Source organism: Bufo bufo, chromosome 2, assembly GCF_905171765.1.
Source record: "Bufo bufo chromosome 2, aBufBuf1.1, whole genome shotgun sequence".
NCBI lineage: Eukaryota > Metazoa > Chordata > Amphibia > Anura > Bufonidae > Bufo > Bufo bufo.
The window spans coordinates 493,276,180-493,292,380 of NC_053390.1; the positions used below are offsets into that span (position 1 = coordinate 493,276,180).

General features: G+C 43.2%; 1 protein-coding gene across 2 annotated transcripts in view; it reads left to right on the forward strand.

Annotated features, from left to right (window-relative positions):
• MKNK2 (MAPK interacting serine/threonine kinase 2) overlaps positions 1–16,201 on the forward strand; it is a 105,888-nt gene that overhangs the window by 52,865 nt on the left and 36,822 nt on the right. For both annotated transcript variants that reach the window (XM_040417789.1, XM_040417788.1), the window contains 5 exons: positions 752–853; positions 9,511–9,608; positions 10,376–10,455; positions 10,587–10,657; positions 13,934–14,038. In XM_040417789.1, the coding sequence (XP_040273723.1) occupies positions 752–853; positions 9,511–9,608; positions 10,376–10,455; positions 10,587–10,657; positions 13,934–14,038 (456 nt within the window). The remainder of the gene's footprint in view (positions 1–751; positions 854–9,510; positions 9,609–10,375; positions 10,456–10,586; positions 10,658–13,933; positions 14,039–16,201) is intronic.

Consider the following 16,201-nt stretch of genomic DNA (forward strand, 5'->3'; position numbering starts at 1 on the left):
CATGCATTACATGATTAGCTTTTTGAATAGAGGTATCTGATACAGGATTACTCTTTCAATAGTCACTGCAGTAGAACTGTGCAGCATTTGTTTTCCCAGCAATAAAAACTGACCACCAGACGTTTCAGCTGCCAAACACTTGGAGAGTAGTACTATTTATGCCATACTTTTTATGCAAAATCAGCCATGTTTTACATTTTCACACCACTTAATAAATTTGCAGCAGTTTGCTCCAGAGCAGAGAAACTTAAGGCAGTAAAATTTCACTAAAATTGCATCTAATAAATAGTAGCATTACACAAACCTCAATAAATTGAATAAGAGTTTTACACACTTTCTTCAGCTACGCCATTGTGCCAAATAAAATGTGAATGGGTATGGCACAAACATGTTAACTTCGGCATACAGTAAATCCACCCCTTAAATGGGAGCAAATTACACCACAGATCTGGCGCATGGTGTTCATAATTTCCCATCACGGAGATCCGCTTATTATGCCAATGCCGTTTGAATTTTGAGTACATTAAGTGCAGACTACAGATTCTTCTAGGTGACTGGTGCATGCTAGGTATTAATGTTCTGGGGATGTAAATAGCAGGCACTTAAAATCAAACAGGCAGTGATCCACATGTGTAACAAAAGCTCTTCTGCAGTTATACCTGTCTGTCTTCAGAGTGCTTCTGTATCTTTTGACCGTAGAAAGTTTGCTTTAGTCAGATCCCCTATTTAATGAAATATTTTGTCACCAAAGACATGCCTTCGAGTGCTCCTATTGATATTCCTGATGCCAAGAAAAGAACAAAGAAGAAAAAACGTTGCAGGGCAACAGACAGTTTCACTGGAAGGTTTGAAGGTCAGTATTCTGTGGGGGCAGTATAGAGAATGCAAAATGTTCACTTAATTCTTTCGTTTCTTTAAAGGTGTTGTCGAGGATTAAAAATCATGGCTGCATTCTTCCAAAAATAGCACCACCCCTGTCCATGGGTTGTGAATGGTATTGAATCTGATCTCTTGGAGTCTGGAAAAATGCTGGTACTCGTGCCAGAAACCCATCAGAACCCATTATAGTGAACGGGGTTTATTGGGCAGCAGCAGTGTCCTTCATGTTCCTATGCTTGAACAATTACAGAAATTGAAATGGGGATGGTGCACTTAGCCTTAGCTGTGAAAGGATTAGGCTACATTGACACGACACTGAAAAATTGCTTTTTAAAAAATTGCCTGTTCTAACAGCATTTTTTTTTCACTGATGCCTTTCTGCAAAACTGACTCCCCCCCCCCCCCCCCCCCTCCCTCCCCCTTGGCTTGTATGGGGGCTGTCAGGCAGTGAAAATGGACAAAATGGGACATTTCTTACTACTTTGTGTGAGGTTTGAAGTGTTGGATTAATTACAGGTTTATCAGTGTACTGTTGCTGCAAGTCTAACTCCTTAAAGCATAATGCTGAACAGGTATGTATGGAGCGGGCTGCTGCTGTGAGCCTGCTCAATTCAAAGCGGGTAGCAGCTGTATTATACAGCAGGCACCTGGCCGCAATGACTGGAAAACAGCCATCGCGCTGATCACAATCGTTTTAACTCCTCAGATGCTGTGTTCAAGGCTGATTGCTGCATCAGTTGAGTTAGGCAGAGGGATGCTTTCTGATCTGAGCCCTCAAAGTGAAATTGTGGGGCTCCGATCGATTACCATAGCAGCCTGCTGGATGCTTCTGAAGCCTTCTAGGCTTGCTATGGTAACCTCCCTGCTGTAGTATGCACAAGGCACAGCTCAGGGACAGTGTAAAAATTCTGTCCACCCTAACAGATCTCTCTTAGGGTGCTTAGGGCAAGGGATCAAAAAATCTCAAGTTCTAGCCCCCTTAAGGGGGGTTAATAGTTTATTAGATAAAAATACACTGCTCAAAAAAATAAAGGGAACACTTAAACACAATGTAACTCCAAGTCAATCACACTTCTCTGAAATCAAACTGTCCACTTAGGAAGCAACACTGAGTGACAATCAATTTCACATGCTGTTGTGCAAATGGGATAGACAACAGGTGGAAATTATAGGCAATTAGCAAGACACCCCCAATAAAGGAGTGGTTTTGCAGGTGGTGACCACAGATCACTTCTCAGTTCCTATGCTTCCTGGCTGATGTTTTGGTCACTTTTGAATGCTGGCGGTGCTTTCACTCTAGTGGTAGCATGAGACGGAGTCTACAACCCACACAAGTGGCTCAGGTAGTGCAGCTTATCCAGGATGGCACATCAATGCGAGCTGTGGCAAGAAGGTTTGCTGTGTCTGTCAGCGTAGTGTCCAGAGCATGGAGGCGCTACCAGGAGACAGGCCAGTACATCAGGAGATGTGGAGGAGGCCGTAGGAGGGCAACAACCCAACAGCAGGACCGCTACCTCCGCCTTTGTGCAAGGAGGAACAGGAGGAGCACTGCCAGAGCCCTGCAAAATGACCTCCAGCAGGCCACAAATGTGCATGTGTCTGCTCAAACGGTCAGAAACAGACTCCATGAGGGTGATATGAGGGCCCGACGTCCACAGGTGGGGGTTGTGCTTACAGCCAAACACCGTGCAGGACGTTTGGCATTTTCCAGAGAACACCAAGATTGGCAAATTCGCCACTGGCGCCCTGTGCTCTTCACAGATGAAAGCAGGTTCACACTGAGCACATGTGACAGACGTGACGGAGTCTTGAGACGCCGTGGATAACGTTCTGCTGCCTGCAACATCCTCCAGCATGACCGGTTTGGCATTGGGTCAGTATTGGTGTGGAGTGGCATTTCTTTGGAGGGCCGCACAGCCCTCCATGTGCTCGCCAGAGGTAGCCTGACTGCCATTAGGTACCGAGATGAGATCCTCAGACCCCTTGTGAGACCATATGCTGGTGCGGTTGGCCCTGGGTTCCTCCTAGTGCAAGACAATGCTAGACCTCATGTGGCTTGAGTGTGTCAGCAGTTCCTGCAAGACGAAGGCATTGATGCTATGGACTGGCCCGTCCGTTCCCCAGACCTGAATCCAATTGAGCACATCTGGGACATCATGTCTCGCTCTATCCACCAACGTCGCGTTGCACCACAGACTGTCCAGGAGTTGGCAGATGCTTTAGTCCAGGTCTGGGAAGAGATCCCTCAGGAGACCGTCTGCCACCTCATCAGGAGCATGCACAGGTGTTGTAGGGAGGTCATACAGGCAAGTGGAGGCCACACACACTACTGAGCCTCATTTTGACTTGTTTTAAGGACATTACATCAAAGTTGGATCAGCCTGTAGTGTGTTTTTCCACTTTAATTTTGAGGGTGACTCCAAATCCAGACCTCCATGGGTTGAAAAATTTGATTTCCTTTTTTTTTTTTTTTTTGTGTGATTTTTGTTGTCGGCACATTCAACTATGTAAAGAACAAAGTATTTCAGAAGAATATTTAATTAATTCAGATCTAGGATGTGTTATTTTTGTGTTCCCTTTATTTTTTTGAGCAGTATAGTTAAATATATTAGGTATTGGCATGGCCAAAAATGGCTGCACTATTAAAAAATGTTTACAAAATTCCTATATAGTAAATGCTGTAACGGAAAGAGAATTTAAACGCCCAGTGACGTCACAACTAGTATTAACTGGGCGGGTCTTAACTCTATTCATTTAAATGGAGCTTAGCCCCGCCCAGGCCAGTTGATACTAGTCGTGACGTCACTGGGCCAGCAGTAAACAGAAGGCCGCAGTGCTGCTGGAGCGCCGCTGCCTTCTTAAACAGCTGATTGGCAGGGGTCCCGGGTGTCGGATCCCTGCCGGTCAGATGCTTATCTATCCAGAGGATAGATCATCAGTTAAAACAAACTGCAGAATCCCTTTAAGACAGACAGAATATGTCGATTTAGGGATGAGTGAATCTACTTCGGATGAAACATCCGAAGTCTATTAGCATAATACTTTGGAGCGCTCGCTCCGTCCAGTTTTAGAATGTATTGGCTCTTATGAGCCAAATTTATTATCGTATAAATTAATAATTAAATTTTTACTGTACAAAACAATTATTAAGGTACCACTTTGAACCAGAGCAAAGCATTTTTTTACAGTAGAAATTGATTTATGAAGTTATATGAAATCTCACAAGACTTCGCAAAATAAGAACTTCCGCTTATAGGAGCCAATACATTCTAATGCTGTACGGAGAGCTCGCTCCGTACAGTATTCAAAGGATTATGTGAATCTACTTCGGATGTTTCATCTCAAGTCTATTCGCTAATGGCAATGCAAAGAAATGTTAAGTTTAATTTTTTATTTTTTTTGTAATGAAAAGAAAAACTAAAGTTTGGTATCGCTGCAATAGTGTTGAGCCATAGAATAAGGACGCCATTTTTTTTCTGATTAGCGCACAGCAAATGGCGTTATAACAAACCTTGGCAGAATTGTGGAGGTTTTTTTTTTTGTTTCCCTGTTTTTCCAATAAGATGTTAAATTATATGGTGGCATTAAAAATGCATGTTGTCCCCCCCCCCCCCCCCCCCCCCCCCCCCCCCCAAAAAAAAAATATAAGCCTTCATATACCGTAGATTGTGAACAGAAAAAAAATTGACTATTAGAATGTGAAAATAGGCCTAGACTTTAAGGGATTAACCACCTCCGGACCGCCTAACGCAGGATCGCGTTCCGGAGGTGGCAGCGCTGCGCACAGTCACGCATATACGCGTCATCTCGCGAGACTTCCTGTGAACGCGCGCACACAGGCGCGCGCGCTCACAGGAACGGAAGGTAAGAGAGTTGATCTCCAGCCTGCCAGCGGCGATCGTTCGCTGGCAGGCTGGAGATGTGTTTTTTTTTAACCCCTAACAGGTATATTAGACGCTGTTTTGATAACAGCGTCTAATATACCTGCTACCTGGTCCTCTGGTGGTCCCCTTTGTTTGGATCGACCACCAGAGGACACAGGTAGCTCAGTAAAATAGCACCAAGCACCACTACACTACACCCCCCCCCCCCCCCCATCACTTATTAACCCCTTATTAGCCCCTGATCACCCCTAATCACCCCTGATCACCCCATATAGACTCCCTGATCACCCCCCTGTCATTGATTACCCCCCTGTCATTGATCAACCCCCTGTAAAGCTCCATTCAGACGTCCGCATGATTTTTACGGATCCACTGATAGATGGATCGGATCCGCAAAACGCATCCGGACGTCTGAATGAAGCCTTACAGGGGCGTGATCAATGACTGTGGTGATCACCCCATATAGACTCCCTGATCACCCCCCTGTCATTGATTACCCCCCTGTCATTGATTACCCCCCTGTAAAGCTCCATTCAGATGTCCGCATGATTTTTACGGATGCACTGATACATGGATCGGATCCGCAAAACGCATCCGGTCGTCTGAATGAAGCCTTACAGGGGCATGATCAATGACTGTGGTGATCACCCCCCTGTCATTGATTACCCCCCTGTAAAGCTCCATTCAGATGTCCGCATGATTTTTACGGATGCACTGATAGATGGATCGGATCTGCAAAACGCATCCGGATGTCTAAATGAAGCCTTACAGGGGCATGATCAATGACTGTGGTGATCACCCCATATAGACTCCCTGATCACCCCCCTGTCATTGATAACCCCCCTGTCATTGATTACCCCCCTGTAAAGCTCCATTCAGATGTCCGCATGATTTTTACGGATGCACTGATACATGGATCGGATCCGCAAAACGCATCCGGTCGTCTGAATGAAGCCTTACAGGGGCATGATCAATGACTGTGGTGATCACCCCCCTGTCATTGATTACCCCCCTGTAAAGCTCCATTCAGATGTCCGCATGATTTTTACGGATGCACTGATAGATGGATCGGATCTGCAAAACGCATCCGGATGTCTGAATGAAGCCTTACAGGGGCATGATCAATGACTGTGGTGATCACCCCATATAGACTCCCTGATCACCCCCCTGTAAAGCTCCATTCAGATGTCCGCATGATTTTTACGGATGCACTGATACATGGATCGGATCCGCAAAACGCATCCGGTCGTCTGAATGAAGCCTTACAGGGGCATGATCAATGACTGTGGTGATCACCCCCCTGTCATTGATTACCCCCCTGTAAAGCTCCATTCAGATGTCCGCATGATTTTTACGGATGCACTGATAGATGGATCGGATCCGCAAAACGCATCCGGACGTCTGAATGAAGCCTTACACGGGCGTGATCAATGACTGTGGTTATCACCCCATATAGACTCCCTGATCACCCCCCTGTCATTGATCACCCCCCTGTCATTGATCACCCCCCTGTCATTGATCACCCCCCTGTCATTGATCACCCCCCTGTCATTGATCACCCCCCTGTCATTGATCACCCCTCTGTCATTGATCACCCCTCTGTAAGGCTCCATTCAGATATTTTTTTGGCCCAAGTTAGCGGATTTTTTTTTTTTTTTTTCTTACAAAGTCTCATATTCCACTAACTTGTGTCAAAAAATAAAATCTCACATGAACTCACCATACCCCTCACGGAATCCAAATGCGTAAAATTTTTTAGACATTTATATTCCAGACTTCTTCTCACGCTTTAGGGCCCCTAGAATGCCAGGGCAGTATAAATACTCCACATGTGACCCCATTTCGGAAAGAAGACACCCCCAGGTATTCCGTGAGGGGCATATTGAGTCCATGAAAGATTGAAATTTTTGTCCCAAGTTAGCGGAACGGGAGACTTTGTGAGAAAAAAATTAAAAATATCAATTTCCGCTAACTTGTGCCAAAAAAAAAAAATTTCTATGAACTCGCCATGCCCCTCATTGAATACCTTGGGGTGTCTTCTTTCCAAAATGGGGTCACATGTGGGGTATTTATACTGCCCTGGCATTCTAGGGGCCCCAAAGCGTGAGAAGAAGTCTGGTATCCAAATGTCTAAAAATGCCCTCCTAAAAGGAATTTGGGCACCTTTGCGCATCTAGGCTGCAAAAAAGTGTCACACATCTGGTATCGCCGTACTCAGGAGAAGTTGGGGAATGTGTTTTGGGGTGTCATTTTACATATACCCATGCTGGGTGAGAGAAATATCTTGGTCAAATGCCAACTTTGTATAAAAAAATGGGAAATGTTGTCTTTTGCCAAGATATTTCTCTCACCCAGCATGGGTATATGTAAAATGACACCCCAAAACACATTCCCCAACTTCTCCTGAATACGGCGATACCACATGTGTGACACTTTTTTGCAGCCTAGGTGGGCAAAGGGGCCCATATTCCAAAGAGCACCTTTAGGATTTCACAGGTCATTTACCTACTTACCACACATTAGGGCCCCTGGAAAATGCCAGGGCAGTATAACTACCCCACAAGTGACCCCATTTTGGAAAGAAGACACCCCAAGGTATTCCGTGAGGGGCATGGCGAGTTCCTAGAATTTTTTATTTTTTGTCACAAGTTAGTGGAAAATGCTTATTTTTTTTTTTTTTTTTTTTTTTCATACAAAGTCTCATATTCCACTAACTTGTGACAAAAAATAAAAACTTCCATGAACTCACTATGCCCATCAGCGAATACCTTGGGGTCTCTTCTTTCCAAAATGGGGTCACTTGTGGGGTAGTTATACTGCCCTGGCATTCTAGGGGCCCAAATGTGTGGTAAGGAGTTTGAAATCAAATTCTGTAAAAAATGACCTGTGAAATCCGAAAGGTGCTCTTTTGAATATGGGCCCCTTTGCCCACCTCGGCTGCAAAAAAGTGTCACACATCTGGTATCTCCGTAATCGGGAGAAGTTGGGGAATGTGTTTTGGGGTGTCATTTTACATATACCCATGCTGGGTGAGAGAAATATCTTGGCAAAAGACAACTTTTCCCATTTTTTTATACAAAGTTGGCATTTGACCAAGATATTTATCTCACCCAGCATGGGTATATGTAAAAAGACACCCCAAAACACATTCCTCAACTTCTCCTGAATACAGAGATACCAGATGTGTGACACTTTTTTGCAGCCTAGGTGGGCAAAGGGGCCCATATTCCAAAGAGCACCTTTCGGATTTAACAGGTCATTTTTTACAGAATTTGATTTCAAACTCCTTACCACACATTTGGGCCCCTAGAATGCCAGGGCAGTATAACTACCCCACAAGTGACCCCATTTTGGAAAGAAGAGACCCCAAGGTATTCGCTGATGGGCATAGTGAGTTCATAGAACTTTTTATTTTTTGTCACAAGTTAGTGGAATATGAGACTTTGTATGAAAAAAAAAAAAAAAATCATCATTTTCCGCTAACTTGTGACAAAAAATAAAAAGTTCTATGAACTCACTATGCCCATCAGCGAATACCTTAGGGTGTGTACTTTCAGAAATGGGGTCATTTGTGGGGTGTTTGTACTGTCTGGGCATTGTAGAACCTCAGGAAACATGACAGGTGCTCAGAAAGTCAGAGCTGCTTCAAAAAGCGGAAATTCACATTTTTGTACCATAGTTTGTAAACGCTATAACTTTTACCCAAACCATTTTTTTTTTACCCAAACATTTTTTTTTATCAAAGACATGTAGAACTATAAATTTAGAGCAAAATTTCTATATGGATGTCGTTTTTTTTTGCAAAATTTTACAACTGAAAGTGAAAAATGTCATTTTTTTGCAAAAAAATCGTTAAATTTCGATTAATAACAAAAAAAGTAAAAATGTCAGCAGCAATGAAATACCACCAAATGAAAGCTCTATTAGTGAGAAGAAAAGGAGGTAAAATTCATTTGGGTGGTAAGTTGCATGACCGAGCAATAAACGGTGAAAGTAGTGTAGGTCAGAAGTGTAAAAAGTGGCCTGGTCTTTCAGGGTGTTTAAACACTGGGGGCTGAAGTGGTTAAATAACTTTCCAGAGGCTGTGAATAATTGTTCAAATTTGAGCATGGTGACAGGTCCTCCTTAAGGGGTTAGCCCATTAAACTAGGAATAAGGCTACTTTCACACCTGTTAGGTGCAGATTCGTCTGGTATCTGCACAGACTGATCCGCACCTATAATGCAAATGTTTGTATACGTTCAGAACGGATCCGTTTGCATTACCATGAACAAAAAAAATTAAAAATGTTATTCACGGTAATGCAAACGGATCCGTTTTTACTTACACTGAAAGTCAATGGGAGGCGGATCCGTTTTTCAATTGCACCATATTGTCAGTGAAAACTGATCCGTCCCCATTGACTTGCATTTTAAGTCAGGACGGATCAGTTTGGCTCCGCATCGTCAGGCGGACATCAAAACGCTGCAAGCAGCGTTTTGGTGTCTGCCTCCAGAGCGGAATGGAGACTGAACTGAGCCAAACTGATGCATTCTGAACTGATCCATATCTATTCAGAATGCATTGGGGCTAAACTGATCTGTTTTGGGCCGCTTGTGAGAGCCCTGAAACGGATCTCGCAAGCGGACCCAGAAACGCCAGTGTGAAAGTAGCCTAAGGCGATAACTTTTCTATTCCTGGGGTCTAAGAAAAGCACTTTACCTACAACTATTCTAAATACTCTTGCTTTATTTATCTATGTATCTAGACATGTATCAGCTTCAGGATGAGGTGCTTGGTGAAGGAGCTTATGCCAAAGTCCAAAGCTGCTTTAACTTATTCAGCAATAAGGAGTATGCAGTTAAAGTAAGTGCCTGGATTCTTAAAGCTCTTTTGTCAGTGTTTGGTGTGTCTGCGTCAGAACTTTCTTACAGATTTGACACCTTTTTTATTTGTTTGCTCCCCAAATACAAAAATGAATCCACTTGCTAAATTCATTAAAAAGATTTGTCTGGTTTTCTGATATTGAAGACCTATCGTCGGGATAGGTTATTAATATCAGATCGCCGGGGGCCCTGCTGATCAGCCCAGCGCTTGAACAGCAATGCGGCAGCTTTAAACAGTTAATTGTTGGGGGTGACGCAAGGAAAAAATCATCAATATCCGAATACTGGACAACCCCTTTAAAATGTCCTACCATTTTACTTCTGCGTAATGTAAGTCATTCACTTAGCTAGTGCTGCAGAATCTGACATAAATCTGAGCACGTCTCCTGTTTGTCTCTCGGCAGTATGTTAGGCCCCTGCAGATGAGCAGTAGAAAAACTTGTTAGTTTTCCAGCTGGAAACACAGGGGTGTCAAAACTGTAGTTTGTGTGGTTGAGGTAAACAGACAAACATAGAACATGCTGCAGTTTTCAGCGTTCAGTCCAGATGCCATCTACTAAGTGTGACAGCACCTGGACTGAAACATCATGCAGTCTTGAAAGGGGCCTTATAGATGGCAGAAAGTTTTACGTAACACATTTGTGGGGCGCAAATTTGAGGTAGGCACTGTTACGGAGTGTAACGCTCACACAGGTAACGTCTGAAGTTAAACTTGTCAAACTTTATTTCTGTGTTCTCATTCATCAGATTATAGAGAAACGACCTGGTCACAGCAGAAGTAGAGTGTTCAGAGAAGTAGAAATGTTGTATCAATGTCAGGGCCATAGGTAAGTGCATCACTCACACTTTTGATTTGACTATTCCGTTTTAATGGATTTTTTTGCCATAATGTAAATGACTACACAAATCAGAGCAAAAAACTGTTTTACTTAATAAAACATGCTTTCATGTGTCACAGCAATGTCCTGGAACTAATTGAGTTTTTTGAAGAGGATAAATTTTACCTGGTATTTGAGAAGATGTGTGGTGGTAAGTAAATGTGATAAAGGACCTGCTTTTATATGCAAAAAATATTATTTAACAAATGTTGTTCTAAATCCCACCTGAATGCCAGTATTGCCAATCCTAAATGTTATGTAATTATGCTGGAACTGGCAGGGCAAAAATGGTCTAGTCCCAGCTTTAAAGGGGGAGTTCAGGATTTTACGATTGATGGCCTATCCTCAGTATAGCGCATTAATGTCTGACACCCCAGCTGTTCTGTAGTAGCTCTTTTAGGGGATGGATGGAGCTTGTTGTTGCAGTGCTTCAGCATATGAAGTAAACGAGAGCAGAACTGCAGTAACCAGTTCTGCACACTACACGCTGAGTGGAGCTCTGGCACCAGAGCTACTCTGAAACAGCCAACTCTCACTGATTAGATATTGGTGCCTTATTCTGCATATAGTACAATACTAAAATGCTGGGCAACTATGTTAGACTTGCAGTTATGTCCAAGTTCAGAGTATGATCCTGCAATGTTGATCTAGAGCAGGCATGCTCAACCTGCGGCCCTCCAGCTGTTGCAAAACTACAACTCCCAGCATGCCCGAACAGCCTACAGCAGGGCATTGTGGGAGTTGTAGTTTTAGAACAGCTGGAGGGCCGCAGGTTGGGCATGCCTGATCTAGAGGAAGGCAAAAAAGAGGTACAAGCCAATTTTTCTTCTGTGGGTGTCCTTCCCGACCCCATTCAGAATAACTTTCTCCCTCGACAGCCTTATTCTGTAAATCAAATAAACAATTTGTAATATTGTTACTTGCAAGAAAGACATTGGGTCTTTATTGAATTAGTTTAGCGAGTTCCCCATCTCCTCTGGCAGAGTTCCATATTCTCTACTCTGGCTAGTGTACATTATGCCACCCCACACCATAATCCAGGTTGTAGAACCATTTTGAAGTTCTCTTGTGCAGGCCCCTTAATGATGGCATTGCTCACTTGTTCTCCAGACCAATCTTCAGCTATCATTGCATCTGATAGACCTCCATTGCTCTCTTGCTGTGCACCATGATGGCAATTTTGAGCAGTGGCATGATGTCAATAGAAAACTTGTAGCTTGATGTCTTAACTTGTAGCTCCGTGTCATACAGATTACTTCTGATAGTTTGTGTAGACATTGTTTGCCACCTTAAAGAGCCCTTTACACAGGCAGAGAATTGAAAAGATCATCGCTAACGAGCGTTCATAGTAACACTTGTTAGCGATGATCTGGCTGTGTAAATGTACCGGTGATTACCCAATGAATGAGCAAAACGCTCATTCATTGGATAATTGGATCGTTAGTAAAAAAAAAAAAAATCCTTGTTTCCCGGGAGCAGATTGTTTATACAGCATGATCTACCACGGGAAACAAGTCTGTATATGGAAGAGTCATGGCATTAGTTATCGCTCCTCCCCATACTTGAGGAGATCAGTTCATGTAAATGCACTAGTCTCCTCCACTAGCGAACAGCAGATTGTTTTGAAGGAATGATTCCTTCCAGTCAATCTGCTTGTACGTCGTCCCATGTGAAGGGAATTTTAGCTTGGTAAGTGACATCCAATTTCATTTGTAGTAAAGAACGGATCACTACCCACCATTTTTCTAATTGGACAGTCTGCCTGTGCAGAAATTAACTTCTGTGCAACTCCTGCTTTTGTTCCAGTTTGTCATTAGATATCCTGGTGGCTGGGAGAACAATGTTTAAGAGCACTTACATCTCACCCTAGGCACATAGCAATCTGACAGTGATTTAACAAATGTTTCAGTTCCATGATTCTGTCCCTCAGAAGGAATCAGTCATCACCACTTCTCAAACTGTCAATGTGCCAGCCATCTCACATGATCCAGATTTTGAGGTTACATGTGACAAACTTTGCTTTGTTTGGCATTTGACCCTCCCACGCACCAGATTGGAGCTAGGCGCTTGTAAATTTGCATTTGCAGATCTTAGACACCCGCTACTTCCTTGTTTTGCGTAACATTACGGCTTGTTCATATTGGTGTTGCAGTTTCAATGTTGATGAATGAATTTACTCATTACTAGATCTCCCCTAAACCTGATCTTGATCTTCTTGGGGACTGTTAACCCATTCCATATATTACTTTAGTTCCCCTCTTTGAACCACTGTAAATCTGAGCAGCAATATATAACTAAGCTAAGCAAGTTGTAGGCTAAAAAATAATCAATTTCCTTGGTTATCTTCTGGCTCTTTGGTTTACTTCCAATAACAACGATCTCTGCCCCTCCCCCTGCTCTGCAAAGGGAGTGAATACAAGTCCTGCCCTGAGTGAAATGTCTGCCTGCTGAGACTCACCAGCATGTTCTATGTGTAGGACTACAAGTCCCAGCTGTACAGTGACCCTGCTGATACACACAGGGTCTTCCCCCTACCTGTTCTTTTGCAATGCTCTGCAGAACTCCTCTAGTCTGTCATCTCCTGTGCCCAGCATTTGTCTCCTCACTGCCTGCAGCTACTCGGTAAAGCCTTCAGCCCTGAGTCTGCTTCTGAAGGTTAGTTTTTCCTGAAAGAATCCAGGGAGAGCAGACAGCAGTGCAGGAGGATGTGGCCAGCACAGTGATGTACAGACTCATAGCTGATCTCTCAGGCTTGTGCACAAAACCTCATCAGAGCAGGGAGAAGCTGACATCACAGGTCTCGATGAAATCTGAGAAAGCAGCAACTGCAGAATGCAGTAACTACATGGTAAAGCTGTTACGTTTGATTAGTTAGAAACCTTCAAAGAACAAAAAAATAACTGACAACCCCTTTAAGCTTTGCTTTGTCATTGTGCACAGGTGCCCAAAAGAGTACATAATACTCCATGTGCGGTCTGACTAGTGATTTGTAAAGTAGAAGTATATACTCATTCATGTTTCTCATTCATGCACCCAATGATCTCATTAGCTGAACTCTAGCTGCTGCGGTTAAATAACCACTAACTTTTCACACAGCTCTGCATAATTAATACAAGCGACCATAGGAAACTTGGTAATATATCTTATCAGAGAAAAATACCTTGGGAGCTAGCCTCCACCAGTCTGGTCTTGGAAAACTTCAAACTGAAGATCTAGCATACAGTGGAGAAAACTGCTAAAACTGCCAGATAAGTCATATATTAACTGGAGATAGTGGTATTCCTCATACACACCTATTGAATAATGCCTTTATGAAAAGCTGTTCTCTATAATTTTTGTAATAGCTCTTCTAGAATCTAGTAGTTCTCTAAGTATACTTTAAACATCATTTAGTGTTATATTACAGCATATGAATTTTATATCCTAGGCTCAATACTAAACCACATTCATCGGCGGAAACATTTCAATGAGCGTGAAGCTAGTTTTGTAGTAAGAGATATTGCTGGTGCTCTAAACTATTTGCACAACAAAGGTAGGTATATACAATTAAAACATGATTTTTTAAAATTAGGAAATAAACTATTTTGTGTGGTTCAGAAAGTGAACTTTTTTTTTGAGCTTTCTCAAAGCTATATTTAGTTTAAATTAGAATGTAAGTTCACCCTAATTTTGTCTTTAAAATATGTTAAACAAAAAAAGTGAATTAAATGGGTCATTTTCTGCTAACACATTTCCTTTTAAATAATTTTTTCCCCCTCACCCATGATGGCACCCATGCAACCAGGACCTCTCCGGATGGGAGGTACCTGAGGAGGTCTGGCTTTTTTTTTTTTTTTTTGTCTATCCTTACCTTCGGCGGCTGGAGAGGTCCTTGTCTACCCTACCATAAAGGGACATATCCCTGGCGGCCTCAGTCTCCTTGGGGGGAGCCACTGCCTAAGCCTGTTTCTTCCTCCTGCATCCCCCAGAGTCTCCCGGGGAGCTGCCTGGCGTCTAGCTTCCAAGATGGCAGCGTATTTTCCTCAGCGCGGTGACGGCTTTTTCCAGCTCTTAGACGTCATATCCGGTTGCTTTAAGCGTGGATTAGGCGTTCTCTGGGGACCTATGGGTTTAATGGAGCCGAGGCGCGGTATATAAATCGCCAGCAGGAGAAGACAGCGTGCCTTGGATGCACACAGTGCTGTGCAGGATCTGGGTTTCCACCAGCATGTCTGAACCAGGTGATATAGGACGCGCCGACCCCCTGAAACCTTAAGGCCTGCAAGCCCAGTGTTGGTCCGGAGGAGTAGGGAAGCTTGACTCTGCTTTTGGTGAGATTTATCCTCTCCTAATTAATTTAGGCATTTTTGCTTTATTGTTATAGGCAGCAAAAACACCTAGAAAATCGTCTGCAAAGACTAAAAATAGTGTGGAGAATGTAGAACAGTCTTAGCAGCCTCTTATGTTAAGCCACTATGTCAAGCATGTATAGATAAGTTGGTTATGGAAGAGTCTCTCAACTGATCCGGTGCTCCAGACAAAAAAAATACCTAGTAGCCACTGGCTCCTGAACTGAAAAATTTAGGAGCCAAATTAAATTTTTAGTCGCCAAATCGAATCAATATTTTGGTATCGGGTAGCTGATCAGATCGGCGTAGGGTTGTTTCGATACCAAAATTTTGATTCGCTTTCGTCACCATAAAAAGTATTGCGACACTCAATACCACGCCAAAAAAAGCCGCGTGCATTTCGCTTTTTATGAGCCGTTCGGCCCATAATAGAACAGTCCTATCCTATTTTTTGGGGTGACAAAAAAATGGCGAATTGCATGGTTTTTATTTATGTATTTCTGTTATGGCGCTCACCGCATAGATTTTTTTCTCATTTAATAGTTTGGACTTTTCGGACGCAGCGCTATGTAATATGTTTGTTTATTGTTTATATATTTTATATGTAAAATTAGGAAAGGGGGGATTTAAACTTAGTATTTTAGGGTACTTTCACACTAGCGTTTTTCATTTCCGGCATAGAGTTCCGTCACAGGGGCTCTATACCGGAAAAGAACTGATCAAACATATCCCCATGCATTCTGAATAGAGAGCAATCCGTTCAGGATGCATCAGGAGGTCTTTAGTTCAGTCATTTTGACTGATCAGGCAAAAGATAAAACCGTAGCATGCTACAGTTTTATCTCCGGCGAAAAAAACTGAAGACTTGCTTGAATGCTGGATCCGGCATTTTTCCCCATAGGTATGTATGTAGTGCAAAATCTGGCATTTAAAATAGCCATCAGATCTCCCTACCCCCACACTGCACAGGCGCGGAGATCGGATGGATGTTCAGGAGTTAACCGCGCTTGCGCGCTGGGCTGTAATATTTCCCTACTGAGACTCTCCAGCCCATGCGCAGTGTCCCGTGTGCAGCTGAACTCCGCTGTGAGATTTTCCCTAAACTGTCCTTTTGCGCATGCGCAATCGTCAAAGGAGGAGGAGGCTGTCCCTTTTCCTCCCAACCTGGAAACCAGTCTCTCAGAACAAATGGATCCTAGGTATGGTAGAAAATGGATTCCGGCTGGAATTCATCACCCACAACATTTTTTTTGCTCAGAGAGCCTGTCCCAAAAACTCAGGACATGAGAAAAGCCTTGGAATTAGTAGTTTTCTGCTTAGACAAATAGGTGGTCTACCCAGTCCCCAAGACAAAGGGGCAAGGGGTT